The 17,671-nt window shown below is 39.1% G+C and overlaps 1 protein-coding gene across 1 annotated transcript; it reads right to left on the bottom strand.

The window, feature by feature from the left end:
* Positions 1-2,039: 2,039 nt before the first annotated feature.
* Positions 2,040-13,269, bottom strand: LOC127535118 (homeodomain-interacting protein kinase 1-like). The gene is made up of 10 exons (XM_051952168.1): positions 13,165-13,269; positions 9,767-9,925; positions 9,408-9,596; positions 8,906-9,087; positions 8,676-8,799; positions 8,473-8,574; positions 8,309-8,382; positions 7,538-7,848; positions 4,476-4,640; positions 2,040-2,074 (listed from the first exon to the last, which is right to left on the bottom strand). The coding sequence occupies exons 1-10, from the start codon at positions 13,267-13,269 to the stop codon at positions 2,040-2,042; spliced, it is 1,446 nt and encodes a 481-aa protein (XP_051808128.1).
* Between the last annotated feature and the right edge of the window lie 4,402 nt (positions 13,270-17,671).

Below are 17,671 nucleotides of genomic sequence, written 5' to 3'. Positions count from 1 at the left end.
TTCAAAATTTGACTTGAGTTCATCTAAAAATGAGTCTACATGTCGTCATGGTTAAACCTCTTTCTGCCACCTCCAAATGTCTACTAAACTTAAAAACTAAAGATTCCTAGTCGAAGGCTTGTTGTTGCTGCTGACTGAGAGATTCAGGTTTATTTCTCGCTCCAGCTGGGACTTACACACGTGGACAAAATTGTTGGTACCCCTCAGTTAAAGAAGGAAAAACCCACAATTCTCACTGAAATCACTTGAAACTCACAAAAGTAACAATAAATAAAAATTTATTGAAAATTAAATAATCAAAATCAGCCATCACTTTTGAATTGTTGATTAACATAATTATTTAAAAAAACAAACTAATGAAACAGGCCTGGACAAAAATGATGGTACCCATAACTTCATATTTTGTTGCACAACCTTTTGAGGCAATCACTGCAATTAAACGATTTCTGTATTTGTCAATGAGCGTTCTGCAGCTGTCAACAGGTATTTTGGCCCACTCCTCATGAGCAAACAGCTCCAGTTGTCTCAGGTTTGATGGGTGTCTTCTCCAAATGGCATGTTTCAGCTCCTTCCACATATGTTCAATGGGATTCAGATCTGGGCTCATAGAAGGCCACTTTAGAATAGTCCAACGCTTTTCTCTCAGCCATTCTTGGGTGTTTTTGGCTGTGTGTTTTGGATGGTTGTCCTGTTGGAAGACCCATGACCTGCGACTGAGACCAAGCTTTCTGACACTAGGCAGCACATTTCTCTCCAGAATGCCTTGATAGTCTTCAGATTTCATCGTACCTTGCACACTTTCAAGACACCCTGTGCCAGATGCAGCAAAGCAGCCCCAAAACATTACTGAGCCTCCTCCATGTTTCACCGTAGGGACAGTGTTCTTTTCTTCGTATGCTTGGTTTTTGAGTCTATGAACATAGAGTTGATGTGCCTTACCAAAAAGCTCCAGTTTGGTCTCATCTGTCCAAAGGACATTCTCCCAGAAGCTTTGTGGCTTGTCAACATGCATTTTTGCAAATTCCAGTCTCGCTTTTTAATGAGTTTTTTTTCAGCAGTGGTGTCCTCCTTGGTCGTCTCCCATGAAGTCCACTTTGGCTCAAACAACGACGAATGGTGCGATCTGACACTGATGTACCTTGGCCTTGGAGTTCACCTTTAATTTCTTTGGAGGTTGCTCTGGGCTCTTTGGATACAATTCCAACGATCCGTCTCTTCAATTTGTCATCAGTTTTCCTCTTGCGGCCACGTCCAGGGAGGTTGGCTACTGTCCCGTGGGTCTTGAACTTCTGAATAATATGAGCCACTGTTGTCACAGGAACTTCAAGCTGTTTAGAGATGGTCTTATAGCCTTTACCTTTAAGATGTTTGTCTATAATTTTTTTTCGGATGTCCTGGGACAATTCTCTCCTTCGCTTTCTGTTGTCCATGTTCAGTGTGGTACACACCTTTTCACCAAACAGCAGGGTGACTACTTGTCTCCCTTTAAATAGGCAGACTGACTGATTATGAGTTTGGAAACACCTGTGATGTCAATTAAATGACACACCTGAGTTAATCATGTCACTCTGGTCAAATAGTTTTCAATCTTTTATAGAGGTACCATCATTTTTGTCCAGCCCTATTTCATTAGTTTGTTTTTTTAAATAATTATGTTAATCAACAATTCAAAAGTAATGGCTGTTTTTGATTATTTAATTTTCAATAAATTTTTATTTATTGTTACTTTTGTGAGTTTCAAGTGATTTCAGTGAGAATTGTGGGTTTTTCCTTCTTTAACTGAGGGGTACCAACAATTTTGTCCACGTGTGTAAATTGATGTAAATGGTCTTCAGGGAATCCTGGTGATCTGGTGGTTCAAACTAAAAGCCAGTTAAAGACGAGAACATCTGTAATGGTTGAACTTCTCTCTGCTTTAGTTTTCTGTCTCCTCGTGAAAAACTTGAACCCAAACCTCTCATCTTCTTGTTGAATCTGTTCCATCTGCTGTTTTCGTCTTCAGCTGTAACCACCAACATGCTGCTCGTTGTTTTCTAGTTTCACTGCTGGGAGATGAGGATTGATGGAACTCTTACTGGAATCAAACACGAGGATTTAGACTCAGTCCTCAGGAGAAAACAAAACAATTGTTGCTGCAAGAATTTAAAAAAAAAGCTGCTTTTCACGAACAAAAGACTGAATGTTTGTTGTGGCCTAAACAGGCAGCAGTTGGATAAAAAAAAGAAGCAAAAAACAACTTCAGCAGGTCAGAGAAGAAATGAATTCAACAGTGATGTTCAGCAGAAGTCATGGAGGTCGAAATATGCAAGAAACCACTGTTTTCTCATAGTAAAGATGTTTTATATGCAGTTAAAGGCACAAATTTGTTTGCAAAAGTTCATTAAATCTGAACTGAAGTGAAATTACTGTAAAAGTTGGCCTCATTTCTGTGGGAAAGTCTGCACACATAAAAAATACGTCCATTTACACATTTTTTACTTCACTGCATCACTGACATCTGTTGCAGATTCATTAAAATATAAAATTTTTATAATTTTTAAAAAAGTTTTCCAATAGACATCTGAAGATGACAGAAAGAGATTGAACCATGACAACATGATAACTTAGACTCATTTGTAGGTCCACTCAAGCCAAATTTTGAATGAGAAATTAGCGTGAAATCTTCATTTTTAAAGATTCAAAGTTTGATTTTAAGGTTCTGCATAATAAATATGCTTTTCATTTTGTTCAGATGCACTAATGTGTTTGGCAAAGTTCTCCAAAGCTGAGAAATAAATCTGAACTGCTTAGTCAGCTGCAGCAGCAACAGCCTCCTACTTGTAATCTTTATTTTTCTTGCACATTTTCACTCTGCTGCGTCGCTGGCATCACCAAGAAGTGATGAAAGCTGCCAAAACATGAAGCTGCAGCCACCACAGACTGAGCAGAGCGGAGCTTAAACTTGAGGTATTTCTTTTCCGTCCTGCAGGTCACTAAAAAGCAGTTTGTCTCATTTCCTTGGCAGCCTGTTGAGGAGAAATAATTGCATTCCTTCTCTGAGGAGTGATCACACATTGAACGGACTAATTCCATCCCACCCTGAGGTTTTAGTTTTGGGTTCTGGGCTGAATTCAGTGATGCAGGTTGATTTCATCAGAGGTGATGTGCGCCGGTGTGCTGAGCTCTGCCTCTTTATCCGAGTCTAATGGGCCCGATCGGCCTGTGAATCTGTCACCCGGCTGCTGGGATGACGCCCCTCCGGACGGCTAATCTCCATCAGAACCTTGGGAAACTGGGAAATGACCCTGGAGCCAGCTAGCAGTGCTAACGAGATTTGGGGAAAAGCTGGTGGTGAGTGGAGGTCACATGAACTCTTTTCCCGGACGGAGCGACTCGGCAGCGACTCTCGGCCGGATTCTCGACCCCGAAAGACCGGTCGGTGGCCTCCTGATCAGACCTCTACCAGGCCGTACCGCTCCCCATCTGGACAAGATTTACACTCCTGCTTCCCCTCATGGGTCTTCCTGTTCACACGTCTGCCCTCAAGTCCTCACGTCTCTCTCGGTTTGTCGCCTCGAGGCTCAGAGCTGAATCTGTTCCCGCTTGGTTTGAGGTTTACGAAAAGCTGAACAAACTTTTTAGAGAAGCAGTCATGTGGTTTAAGTTCGCATACCTGAGTAAATCAAAAGACTTGCAGCTGAACTTTGACTTCAACGCCAAAGAACTTGTGGCTTCACTTAGATTTCAGCCGTTTGACTTGGAGTGAAACTTACATCCTGAACTGCACTGCAAGTAGCTACGAGGCGTGTATAGTGGCGTGTCATCGGCAAAGAAATGGCAATAAAAGTTGGAGTTTTTGTGTGAGGATTTATAGTTGACAGTACAGTTATGTCCCAAAATGGAAGCTATGCCAGCATAAATAGTGAAAACGATCATTAGTCCATAATTCCACTGACCAAAGTGACAAATGGCTTTATTTTGACTGACCAGAAGTTAAAAATCCACAGATATTCAGTTAAATATCATATGTGACAAAGGAAATGATCAAATCCTCATATTTGCTCAGTTATTACTCTACTAAACACTAAAAAATGTTTGTTTTATATCTATAAATAATTACAATTTAAGTTTTTATTAATTAGCTAATTAACTGATGAAATGGTGCACATTTTCTTATTATATTTGCACAAATCTTTAAAATCTGGGTTATTCATAGTAGACTGATGGCAAAAAAATCCATCCATCCATCCATTCTCTATACACCGCTTTATCCTCACTAGGGTCGCGGGGGGTGCTGGAGCCTCCAGCTAACTCAGGCGAAGGCAGGGGACACCCTGGACAGGTCACCAGTCTGTCACAGGGCTACTGATGGCAAAAAGAAAATCCTAAATTAATTCAAAAATACATCTAAGAAACACAATGGGGTCTGAATACTTTCATGACTGTATAGACAAATATAACCCACCTAGTGCCGCATGGTCCAAAAATCAGCTCACCTGTGGTGGTGAAGATGCCGACTACTAAGCTGATTTTCCTGTTTCCAAGCAGAACCACGTCTGCATGATTAGCCTGCGTCCGGTTTTCATCCTTTTTGGATTTGATGGACGCCCAGATGCCGATCCCAAGCACTCGCAGGTAGAAGACGATGGTAGCGATCAGTCCTGGGATGTTTAGAGCCATGCTGACTGTGCAGCGCAAACTGCAGAGGCTGCTCTTGGCACCGGCCCAACATGAATAACCAAGTAGGCAGATGAACCGTGTGCTCGGTTAGTAAAGGGGTGTGGCAGCAGAAAGAGGCCTCAGGGAGCAGCAGCAGCAGCCAGTATGTGGAATGTAAAAGAAACCTTAGGTGCACCTTTGGGTGCAGTTACAGCACTGAGTCTCTGAGGATAGATCTCAATCAGCCTGAACATCTGGACGCAACTTTTCATTTTTAAAATGTATTTATTTTTTTGTGCACTTCTGCCCCACTTGTCTTTGAAAATACTGCTCAAACTCTGCCAGGTTACATTAAATACGTGAGTAAACAGCAACTTTTCACATCAAGCCGCTAGTCTTCGATTAGATTGAGATCTGAGGTTTGACTTGACCACTTCATAATGTTCACCTTGTTGTCTTTAAACCATTTCTGTGTATCTTCAGCTGTTTTCTTTTTATCGTCTTGCTGGAAAACAAAGTTTCAGATTTCTTACAGACTGCATCAGATTCCACCAGTGTTTCTTCATATTCTGTTGCATTCATTTTATGTTCTGTCTTTCGAAGCTCTGCAAGACCTGCTACTGAGAAGCATCATGATGCTGCCACCACCATGCTTCACATCATGATACTGCCACCACCGTGCTTCACACCATGATGCTGCCACCACCGTGCTTCACATCATGATGCTGCCACCACCATGCTTCACATCATGATGCTGCCACCACCATGCTTCACATCATGATGCTGCCACCACCGTGCTTCACATCATGATACTGCCACCACCATGCTTCATGGTGTAGATAATGGTGTGTTTCTGATGATGTGCAGTGTTTGTTGTCCTCCCAACACAGTGTCTAGTCTGATGGACATAAAACTTAATTTTTGTCTTGTGAGACCAAAGAACCTTCCTCCAGTTGACCTTAGAGTCTCCCACTGCCTTCTGGTGAACTATAGTTGAGATTTCTTTTTTATGCTCTCTAGCAAAGCTTTGACTGCTGATGAACAGGTACTGGTTGCACAGTATATTTTTAATGAAGTGATATTATTTCACAGAGCTCTGCTTTCACTTTGATATGACAGACTCTTGTTTTTTCTAAATTCTAGTCATAAATGTTGAATAAAATTGGCCATGACCGAATGTTGAAAAGCAATAAAAGTAGGCAGTCTTTCAACAGGGATGAATACTTTTTATAGGAGCCATATAATATTCGCTAATTTCCTTAGAACTAGGAAGTTCCCAGTTGGAAATGTCAACTCAAGTCAGACTTCCTGACCTCAAAACCCACAGTGACTGTACTGTTGCACTGTTTACCAGCACTTTTGTTTCAGTTGTACCTCCTTCAAACAGTCATACACTGTACTGCCATATATATCATGAGTGCTTGCTTGAAAAATAAATTGCATTTGTATATGTTGGCGCAGTATATAGGGATATTAATAACACAACAACTTAGATCAAGTAAATTAAAAACAAACTGTTATGAATGTGTTATGTTTTCTGTCACGATGGGGTGCTGAGTGTACATTAATGAGAAATAAAATGAACTTTTTTGATTTTGGCAAATGGCTGCAATGACACAGAGTGAAAAATTCCAAGGGGTCTGAATACTTTCTGTACCCACTGTAAGTCCACAGCATTCTCTCTAGTGTGACTTATCTTACCTCTCCAACCTTTCATATATCTGTTTGAATCTACTTACTACAAAGGCCATAGTGTGACTTTATCATTGTTTTACCTTATAATGAACTAATTTAGCTAATTACACAAACTGCCCACATGCAAGTCCAATCTAAGTTAAACTGCTGGACAGAAAGTAGTCCTAGTAGTCGGTAGGAAAAACTTTAAAAATTTACAAACTTGGAAAGAATGTAGTATTTTGTTCAGAATAAACTTTTTAAACCTTTAGTTGTTAAGACAGAAAGTACTTTTTAGGTGCAATAACCTATTAAACTTCAGCACTTCAGTACTTGGAGAGAAAATTGTATATTTGGTGGAATAAACCTTTAAATTATATAGACTTAAAAAAGCATTTTAGGGGAATAAACCTTAAAATTTTACAAAATTGGATAGGAAGTAGTTGGGTGGAATAAACCAATATAACTAATTTATATAAATAAGCTTAAAATTGTCATATTTCATTGTAGTCACTTTATTCAAAATGTTAATAAATTATGCGTTTTGCACTTATTGAAAGTTGTATAAAACCAAAGAATTCAACTGAGAAGCCATGACCGACTCAGGCCAGTTGTGAGCATCAACCATGTGACCAAAATCCAGACACTTTTTGGGTGAACCTTTCAATTCATTTTCAATTTTATTTCCCAGTTCAAATGTGTGATCTCAAGACAGAAAAGTAAAGACAAAATTATAGAGAAATCCAACAAATCCAGTTTCTTTTGGATTCCCTGTCTGAGCAAGCACTTGGCGACAGTGGGGAGGTAAAACTCCCTTTTTTCAGGAAGAACCAGGCTCAGACAAGGCGGCCATCTGCCTCGACCGGTTGGGGTGAGGGTAAAGGGGAGAGAGAAAACGATAGTACACCCTGTGCCAAATTTTTAGGCAAGTAGGTGTAGGATAGTAGATAGAATAGGATAGTAGATAGAAAACAGACAGACAAAGCAGGGGAAAGAAGAGTGAGAGCAGGATACAGAAAACTCATGAGATCACAACACAAGAGAACAATAAACCCAGCGACGGATGCTGAGGTCAGGAACTGTGAGTCCGAAATGTCAATCCAGTCCATTAGTGCTGCTCAGTCCATCACGTCGGACACACAGCAGCAGCAGCAGCACGTCTTCTTTATCCAAGAGAAGAGGCGTTGGAAGCAGTTCTTCTTTGTCTTCCTCTGCTTCTTCTCACTGTCCTCAGTGTCTTCATCATCGTGACTATCCTTGCTGTCCTCAGTGTCTGCAGCAGTGTCAGCATCGTCAATGTCCTCATAATCATTGATCTCCTTGTTGACAGGATCCTTTTCCGTCTCAGCTTTGATGTTTTCTCTGTATTTCTCCTCCTCCACATCACTGTCCTCATTGTAGTCAGTGTCTATATAATCACTACTGTCCTCAGATTCCTCATACTCACTGTCAGGCAAGCCTGGCAGGTTCATTTTGTTTTCAGGGTCTGCAGGATTAAAGGTGATGGACAGGCTGGTGGAGGGTCTCGGTTCATCGCTAAAAAAGGAAACATACACTGTTGGGTTTACATCCGACAAGCAGAGAATGTAAACATGGAAATCAACAAAAGTCCATATCAGTCTTTTGTCACCTGCTGGCCTGCTAATGTCTCACAACCTGTGTACAAAGTAAATAGAAACACACTTACCAACTGCTGGTGGGGGAGCTGCTGCTGAGGTAGCTTTTGGTTATGAAGGGATGGTTGAGGATACCACTGGGGGTGATTCTGTCCTTCTCATCCCACTGAAGCATCGCCTTCAACAGCTCGAGGCACTCCCTCCTCTCATCAGCCTCTGCTGGGTCGTCAGAATACACCTGGTGCAGAAAACATTTTGAAAGTCCAACAGTGGTCAAATCACCTTCTACCGTGAAATGTGAATGCCATAAATGAATGTGACTTTTCAGCAAGTAGCTGCTGCTTCCTAAACTACCTACCGTTTCATCCAGAGAGCCGAACGTGTAAACTGTGCGGTAGGAGTAGAGGTCACGACTTGCAGAGGATTTATATCTCCCAAAATACTCTCTAAGTGTCTGAAAGAAGAAAACAATGATGCTTACTAAAGTCTTTATCTTATTGAGTGAGTAAAGGTCAGAAGTAAAATCACAGCAGGAGTATTGTACCTTCAGCCGCCACAAACGATTAGGCATTTTCTTAAAAAATAATCCTGATCTCCGGCCAGCATCGATGAGATGTTGCGGCGGCAGACGGATCATGCGTCGGAGCTGCAAACAAAACATAACACCATGTTAGACCTGAAGCTGATCCTGTGATGGCTTCTAATGTGTTTCAGCTGCAGTAATTTACTCAAAAAAAAATTACTCACTGTCCAGTATTGTGAGTCGAATCCGAAGAGTAAATCTTGGGTCATCATCCAGACCATCACGCAGCCTAACGACCAAACGTCGATGGCCTCTGAATATGGCAGGCCTAGGGTGATTTCTGGAGCTCTGAATGTGGAAAAAACATCAAATGAAGATGTCACACAGTAGACAGTAAGGAGACAGTGCTGAATTAAAGATTTCTCAATGTTTAAAAAGTATCAGTATTTCATACCTAAATGCAAGTGCTTGGCGTAGCTTTCCTGCTTTGGCTTTGGACCTGTCCTTGGCCATACCAAAGTCAATGAGTTTGACCTTGTAGGGCTGCTTCACGTGATCCACCATCGTGATGTTCTCTATCTTCACATCAGCGTGGATTATGCCAGCGCTCTTTGTTGCATTCAGAGCTACAGCCAGCTGCAAGTAACAACATTTATCAGGAGTTTGTTAATAATAATAATAATAATGGATTTTATTTATAAAGCACATTACATTTGTGGACAAATCTCAATGTGCACAATCAAGAAGACAATAAAAACAATGATAAAGACAATATAATTTAAAAATTTAAATACAGTAAAAGCAATCAACAATAAAATCAATGTGATGCCCTTAGTTTGTTAAAGAAATCTGTCACATGACAATAAAAGTAGAAGTTGTAAAGGTTCCTGAACCACCGATGTTGATTCTAGCACCACTGAAGGAGAGAAATATAAGGAGACAATAGAAGGTCACACCTGCTGAATAACCATACGGACGTCTTCCAGTGGCATTGGCTGTGGTAAATTCTCCACATAGTCCACCAGGGTGATGTCCAATTTTTCAAGAACCAGGAGCCGCGTATTTTCTATGAAGATGTCTCCTTTGTGCTCAATGATGTTGGACTCCTTTGCGTTGTGGCTCATGAGCTTTTTCATGATTTTCGCCTGTGGAGACAGAATATGTTTGCTGAGCCACATCGTCCAATCAGTTCTTCTCAACAACTAAAAAGTATATAGCATGACCAGTACCACTACTCAGAATCTTGTAGTGGTACTACCTCTTTTTTTAAAAATGTCTTTTTTGTGTCACTGTTCAGCTGAAATCAGTGTCTTACCTCATGGTCAAGATTGTTACATTTGGACACCTTTATGGCCACGTGCTCTTCAGTGATGTTTTCAACACATTCCATCACTGTTCCATAGACTCCATGTCCCAGTTCTTTCACCAACGTGTAGCCTTCTGGGACTTTGGAAGGCTGCCTTGTGGTACTCCCCTCGGATGAAGATGAGAATGGGGATGAGGACGAAGATGAAGATGAACTTTGAATGTTCATTTTTATGTTGTCACAGAAGACTGAAAGTGAAACAGACACAAAAGAGAACCATAATCTGTGGATGTCTTGTCAAACCATTGGTAATCCACCACACTGTAGTGATCTCAATTTTCAATCATATTTGCTAAATATTGAACCAATTATCATAAAACAACAGCACTGAGTGTTACAACCTGTTCTGAATTGTGTTATAAAGCATATTGGACAGTATTGCAGCAAAACTACATGGATGTTTCCTCAGAAACTCCAAAGTGTTTACTTCATTAAACAGAAGAGTGGAGTTACTTACTTCACAAAAGTTTGGTTATCTAGATTTTGTTGAAATGTGGATGTCTCTGAGTTTGGTGTTAAGTTGGTTTCACTAAACTACTCAATAAACGAATACATAACTCAATAAAATAAATTGAAATGGTGTCTCCACTCAGAGTTTTTGGCATGAATTCTACAATGCCTTTAAAAACAATTTCAAATTTCTCAGCATTGTTCAATTTTGAAAATGGCATGATAAATTACCAAAACTGGCACTGTTTTTCTCATCTATCTGCTCTTAATAACCTGTAATGACATGCTCTGATTAATGTTATTATAAACTGCTGAAATCTGAAATTTGTTTGAATATTTTCTGCTCAACCATGTCTCAATTGTATAATTTTTTATAGCACGAAATATGGATAGATATAACTGTATTTGTATATTTTTATTAATATCAAGTACTTTCAGATAATTAAAAAAACTCAAAAGCCTGTTTTTCCACTTCCGGCACATTTTTCACACATTAAAGGCATTTGAGGTAATGTTTAAATGACAGTATCTCAAGAAGAACATCAACCAGTTAAAAGGACAAGTGAGAAAAGATTACGATTCTCGCCCTTTAACAAAAACATTTTAGTGATCACCTTAAAACAAGCATGAAATTTGAACCGTAAGGGAATCCTGAAAGGAAAATCTCAGTTTGTTCTCCGATCCCAAATAGACCAGTGTCAGCTTTGAACAATAAAAACAGACTTCCACCCTCAGAATGTTTATACATGTCCCAGAATGTTCAGACAGTCGGATTTAAGAGGCAGATGGAAAATGTTACGAATTGATCTGTCCTCAATAACTCCCAATGAGGATGCCTGGAAATTCCTCTGTCAAGTGACACATGCCCTGCTGTTTTCAATGACGTTGTGCTTTCCAGGATTTCTAGACGCAGTTTTATGTGATTCTGACATTTTAGTTTTTATTGTTTAGAAATTTACTCAACTGAACTGAACTGAACTGTGTGAACAACTAAAGGTTTAAAAGGCTTATTTCCACCAAAATACTACTTTCTGTCAAAATATGTAAAGGTTAAAAGTTTATTCCACTCAAATGGCACTTTCTGTCTTAACAACAAAGGGTTTTTCCCCCCAAAAAAATGCTGTTTTGTGTTCAAGTAGGTATAGTTTTAAAGGTATATTCCACCAAATATACAACTTTCTCCTCAAGTACTTAAGTTTTACATTTCATTTCATCCAAATAGTACTTTCTGTCTTGATGACTGAAGGTGTTACCCCTCTAATGCTTCTTTCTCTCCAAGTATGTCATGGTTTAAAGTTTATTTTACCCAAATGGCACTTTCTGCCTTAATAATTGTGGTTTTAAAGGTACACTGTAAAAACTGTTGCTTAGATTCTATGCAAAAAAAATGAGGCAACATTTTCCAACCACTTTTTAGTAGTTTAGTGAACTTCTTGTTTTTTCGATTTAGGAAAACTCAAAAATGTGTATTTCACCAAGTTAAAAGTTTTGAGTATAGCCTTGAAGAAAAAGCAAAAAAGTTGAGTTTAACAAACTTAAAAAACAGTCAGTTGTTAATGACATCATACTTAATTAAATAAAGTAAGATGATGTCATACACTCAATCTTATTGATTAAAAAAAAATCTTTTGCATGTTTTGAAAGTTTAAATTTCTTTATAAAATTAGTATGAAAAAACAATAAATTTTGGTACATTGAAGAAAGAAAAGTATTTGTGTCCAACATTTATTAATCAAAACCATTTTCTGCAACTTCACAGTTCTTAACTGTTTAAATACGATTTTCGTTTTAAAAACTAAAATAGATCAAAGTAAACTGTGACCTGATCTTCAAGTGCTGAACAGAACAGTGTTTTTAGCATATGTACATATGCCCAAAGGTATGATAACAAAACAAAGTTTTTGATTTTGAGATTCATATTAGAACACTTCAACAATTTACAGAATACAAATTCTGACCTGCAGCTGATAAAATCTTCACAATGAAAACATTTGTCATAAACTCCACCTACACCTGCCTACAAGGACAATTAACAAAAGAACAGTTGACTTGTTGGTGGGTGCTCTCCATTAAGCTCCACAGCTGACTTTGAAACCCAGGTATGACGTTGTTGAACAGGAGCTAAAACTGTTCATGATGGACCAGCTTAGGCAAGAAGCTTGCTGTTGGTTTTGGCTGCAGCAAGTCCAGTACAACAAAGTCTTTAGAAGACCTCAAATGTCTGAGAGTTTGGGTGTATATTCCAGATTTAGGGCATATGTTAATCCGGGGAGTAGGCAGCGTGCTCTTGCTGGAGTTTCAAGACCAGGAAGCACTGGGACATCCTCCATGAGAATACCAGCAGCATCTTGCTCCTGGCAAGTGTAGATTTGAGTTTTCAGTTCCTCGTGTATATGTGTCTCTGTTGTTCCCTGAGTGACATACAAAGAGAACACAGTTAGGATGGAATGTCTCATTTGTTGAAATAATAAATAAATTCAATTCAATTTCATTTACATAGCACCAATTAGAAATCAAATTGTCTCAAGACGCTTTACAGAACCCATATGCCTGAACCCCCAGAGCAGCCCAAAGGCAACAGTAGCAAGGAAAACACCCCTTTAACAGCGAAAAAACCTCAAGTAGAACCTGGCTCTTTATGTGGGGGGAACTATCTGCCTGCTGACAGAGGAGGTAGAGAGGTAGAAAGATAGAGTTAGAGGGAGGGGAAGATGGAGAGTGAGCAGGAAGATGGGAAACAAGGAACATACAACATACAATAAATAAACAAAAATAAACCAACAAAACAGAAATTAAACTTACTGTCATTTGGAAAGTAAACCCCATCGTGTCTGAGTAGTTTTGAGATTTCAGTGTGGTTGTATGTTTTGGGGCTTAATAAACCCCTCTTGCCTTACCTGTATCAGCTCCATCAGCATGTTCTTGATGTGCTGACCCTCTGCTCCTCCCATTGCATCGAACAGCTGCAGGAGCTTTGGAGTGTACCTGTCCAGCTGGGACATCAATGTTGACTGTAGGGGAACTCCACTGATCTGAACGACAGCAGGTGTTTGGGACTTTCAGGAGGTGTAAACACAGCCTTTGAATTTTATGCAATCCTTATTACTGTTTAAAATAAGTGTAGGTTCAGGAACAGTAAAATGAGAAATGATTTACCTGGAATGGTTCGAAGAGGGGAGGCCATCTTTCTTTAAAAGGCATTGAGGAGATTTAATTTCCTACGACTTTGAATGTAGCATGTGCATGCACACATACAACCTCTCCCTCACCCCCGTCTAACCTCCCCCCTCTTAACATTTACGAAGAAACGCCCCCCTCCAGAAACTTGCGTAGGACTCGTGAAGTTGTCTTTTACGGCTGGATCTCCCTGGATCTTTATCTGCCATTATGTAAAAAAAGATGAGCAAAACAAGTCTCCAGCTAACTATGAAGCTATACCAAAGCAACACATACAGAAAACACGTAAGTCCAAGGCGTACGTAATCTACGTAACTAGGCCTGAGCCGGAAGATTTTTGATTGACAGGAAAGGGAGCAAACCAAACGCCTCGGTCCGAGCGCATTGATTGGCTGATGTTTTTCAGGTCCTGCCATGTCCACAGTTATTTTTTTTTATTTTTAGAGAAACCATACATACAAGTCCACTAAAGGTCAGTATATTCATTTTATGTGAATCAGACAAATTAAACAACAACAAAAATAAAAACATCCTCCATAATGCCTTTAAATTCTGCCACTCCTGGGGACTGCACAACCACTTCCATTCTTCTGTAGCTGTATGTTTTGGCCATCATGTAACTAATACTAGAATTTACAGGGCCATCCCATCTGTCACAGAACAAAATAAAGAGAGGTATTACTGTGGGTATATGTTTTAACAAAAGTCCCACTTTGTAGCAACAGTTCAGCAGAATGCTGAAAATTATTTAACCTATGTTTTCCTGTAAAGCTTTAAAATGTACTATTTAACTTCACCTGACTATCCATAAGGGGTGAGGAGATGAATGAACACACCAATCACCATGCACTGCTAGCATTCGCTTCACTATCCGGAGCTCCAAAAACGGTGTTTAACAGAGCCCTAGAAATTGAATCTGTATAACCAGCCGTACAGAATCAAACAGGAACTACAAACAGCGCTGCTAATGATTAGCTGGCATGTTAGCATTAGCCCCACACACAGCTAGCTGCTAGCTGGAATTTCTACAGTAGCAGTTAAAAAATAAATAACAGTAGCATTAACAGAATAAAAAATAATTATAATCCTACTAGAAAACAATCACGAAGACGACGCTTGAGGATAATATACAGTAGAAACCCCATTTTTCTACGAAATATATTTTGTAAGGTTAGCCGTTTTTCACTCCACCACATTAAGCAACATTACTAACCTTGTGGCCTACAACACTGGCTAACATAGTGGGAAAACAAGAAAAGCCATGCTTCTGCGTTAAAGTTGGGATTGAATATTTCAGCAGGCTCATGTTCATTCGGCTAAAACCTATTTTTGAGCAATGAAAACGGTTACTTACATGTCTGTAGCTTCTCTGTGAAGACCAAGTCAACCAAGGAAGGCGCCAGTGTTTGAATGATGCCCGGACACGTTAGTCCTGCAGGATGTGGGCATGTCCGAAAGCTTTAGTTTTAGTAAACTCTCTAAAATTGAGTTTGCTTAATCAATTTTTTGAGAAGTTCAGTAAAATCAACTTTAGTATAGAAAATTTTAAGTTAGTTAAATATTCACACTTATTACTTATCTGTAACTTTCAGAACTGCAAAAATAAAATTTAAATTGATTTATTAGAGCAGATATGCTATGTAAAATAAAGTAATATGAACTGCACCACTGAACTACTATTTACAGTGTAGAGCGCCACTGTGGCTCACACGGTTCAGAATGACTGCACCATCCAGCAAAACGATGCGCCAATGGCGCTGTGGCGATCGGCTAGCGCAAGCATAGAAAGTACCTAGTTGAGGTGAAAATGGTTAAAGAACATTTACCCAAATACTATTTAGCTTCCTTTGTTAATTCAATAGATATAATGGACAATACAAAAGGGCATTTTAAACATAACATTTTGTGTATTAAGAACTCACTGCATTGAAAGGTTTCAGACTAGATGTAATTAATTGTCTTGTTTTTTTTTGTATTGTTTAGTTTTGTCTCTTCACCCTTTGGTCAGGATGGTTTGATTGATTGATTTATTTGGATCCCCATTAGCTATGGCAATGCCGAAGCTATTCTTCCTGTGGTCCATACAATATCTTTACAATGTGTCAATGCAGTTGCATCACTTACAATACAATCCCTATACAAATGCAACACTAAACACAAAAAATACCAAAAAATACACAACACAACAATACACAGACAATACAAGACCACTCCCAGGTCAGTAGTGATATATAATATTTACATATCATCATATCTACACAGATCTACATATATTATGTATATTGGTCACACAAAACTCAAATTTCTTTTGCCCTTTAATATTACACCCAACGCCATTGAAGCACAAACCCCGAATTAACCCGATTTAACAGTTAAATTTCAATCAGATTTGACAGTCACCCATTCTTTTACTATTCATCTCACTAGAACTATTTCTGTTGCAAAGGTGCAATTTTAAGTCATACTTGTACTTCCAGTTGACTTATATTAAGTCTCTATTGTACACAGATGTTTTTTGACTAACTTTTGACTAACTTAAGAATGAACCAAAAATACTCAACAAGCATAATACTACTTGACCTGCTGTCAAGCATGGAGGTGGCAGTATTATACTCTGGAGCTGTCTTGCTGCCATGGAAACTGATGATTTCCACAAAGAAAATGAAATAATTTAGAGAATTTAAAGAATAAAAAACCTAAATTCATCAGTCAGAAAATCGAGTCTTGGACACAGTTGGGTGTTCCAACAAGACAATGACCTCAAACACACACCAAAAGTGATAAACAAATGGTTAAGTCAGGCTTAAATTATGATTTTAGACTTGTCCCCCCAAAGCCTAGACTTAAACTTCATCGAGAAACTGTGAACTGTGATGGAAGACAACACACTGAGTTAAACGGCAACTATTTTGTCAAGAAGAGGTGGAGGTCAAAGATTCAACCAGAAGCTTGTAGTTGGCCACCAGAAGTACCTAGTTGAGGTGAAAATGGTCAAAGAATGTTAAGCTTAGTATTAGTATTGCTGTATGTATATTTTTGACCCAGTATATTTTGTCATATTTTCAGAAGACCTTTCCATAACCATAACATGTATGTATTTTTTTGACAAAGACAAGCGTTTCAATGGTTTAATCACAGAAAACTAAGAGTTACAGGAATCGTTGGAAACTCAAAACTGTTATTATGTACATGATCTTTACAAGTATATGTAAAGTTTTTTCACATAGAATAGCTGATTGAAGAAAAATTAGTAAAAAGTACAAGGACAAACAGAATTATGTTTTTAAAAAAGTCCGCAGTGAATCTTCTGGAAAAGCAAGAAACAGCCAAACGTGGTTAAAGGTTTGGATGAGCAGCAGATACTTTGTGATCGAGTCCAGAGCTTTTGCAGTGCAGCACATTTATTTAGCAGCATCCCTCTGTTTGTATGTGTCCTTCTATCTGTAGAGTTTAGATTTTTTTAGTGTTATTTTTATACTCAGAGCGTGAACAGGCCTGTGACACTGCAGCTGTGAAGGGACCCCCATTAACCAGAGCTCCTCTCCTCATTATCTCCATCCTGGTGGTCGCATTCAAACAGAATTCGTCAGATTAATTTAGCTCTTTTTTCCTCTGCCTCCCTTTCAATCGTAAACACAGGGGTTGTGCATGCAAATCAACAAATTACTTCCAGCTTCAGTCAATCTCCTCCTTTTTTTCTCCTCTTCAGAGAGCCGGCGGCTGCAATCCCTCACCCTGTGACTGTACGGCAGGAAATTGATTTGTGGCTTTTTCATTTTCAGCCATGAAATTAAAAGTTAGAAACTCAATTTCACAAGTGACAAAAAGTGACATTGCTATATTTATAGAAATATATATATTTTTTTCTTTGGCTTTAGTAAAACCAAATCAATTCTGTGCATGAAATTTTACAAGCTGTTTTTTTCTGCAGGACACTTGTAGTTTATTCAGGAGCGCAATGAGTCTCCATGTTTTCTTCTTCCTGTTCCAGACCCGAAGAGCTGCGGGATGATGAGTCACGGACAAAAGCATCAGAAGATAATGAAAGCTTTTAGAGGAAAAATGTGAAGCGCCGGTTCATTTTCCATTATCTTCCTTGGACAGCAAGAAGTTGATGCGAAGCACTAATGGAGAGAGCAGATTCATCGACTGAATCCTGAAGTCTTTCCTCGGCCCGCTCCTCTCCACATCACTCTGCTCTGTTTTTAACCGTTAATGGATTTAACA

Source organism: Acanthochromis polyacanthus, chromosome 8 (genome assembly GCF_021347895.1).
Source record: "Acanthochromis polyacanthus isolate Apoly-LR-REF ecotype Palm Island chromosome 8, KAUST_Apoly_ChrSc, whole genome shotgun sequence".
NCBI classification, from domain to species: Eukaryota; Metazoa; Chordata; class Actinopteri; family Pomacentridae; genus Acanthochromis; species Acanthochromis polyacanthus.
The sequence above is the reverse complement of the archived record's forward strand: the minus strand, read 5'-3'. Positions and strand labels throughout refer to the sequence as shown.

What these genes read in the sequence shown, in the direction of transcription:
- LOC127535118 (XM_051952168.1), bottom strand. Translation starts at nt 13,269, where the DNA reads ATGTCCCAGCTGGACAGGTACACTCCAAAGCTCCTGCAGCTGTTCGAT. An exon ending in GTAACAATCTTGACCATGAG is followed by an intron (nt 9,597 to 9,766) that starts GTAAGACACTGA and finishes CTGTCTCCACAG; the next exon opens with GCGAAAATCATGAAAAAGCT. An exon ending in TCCGTATGGTTATTCAGCAG is followed by an intron (nt 9,088 to 9,407) that starts GTGTGACCTTCT and finishes TGTTACTTGCAG; the next exon opens with CTGGCTGTAGCTCTGAATGC.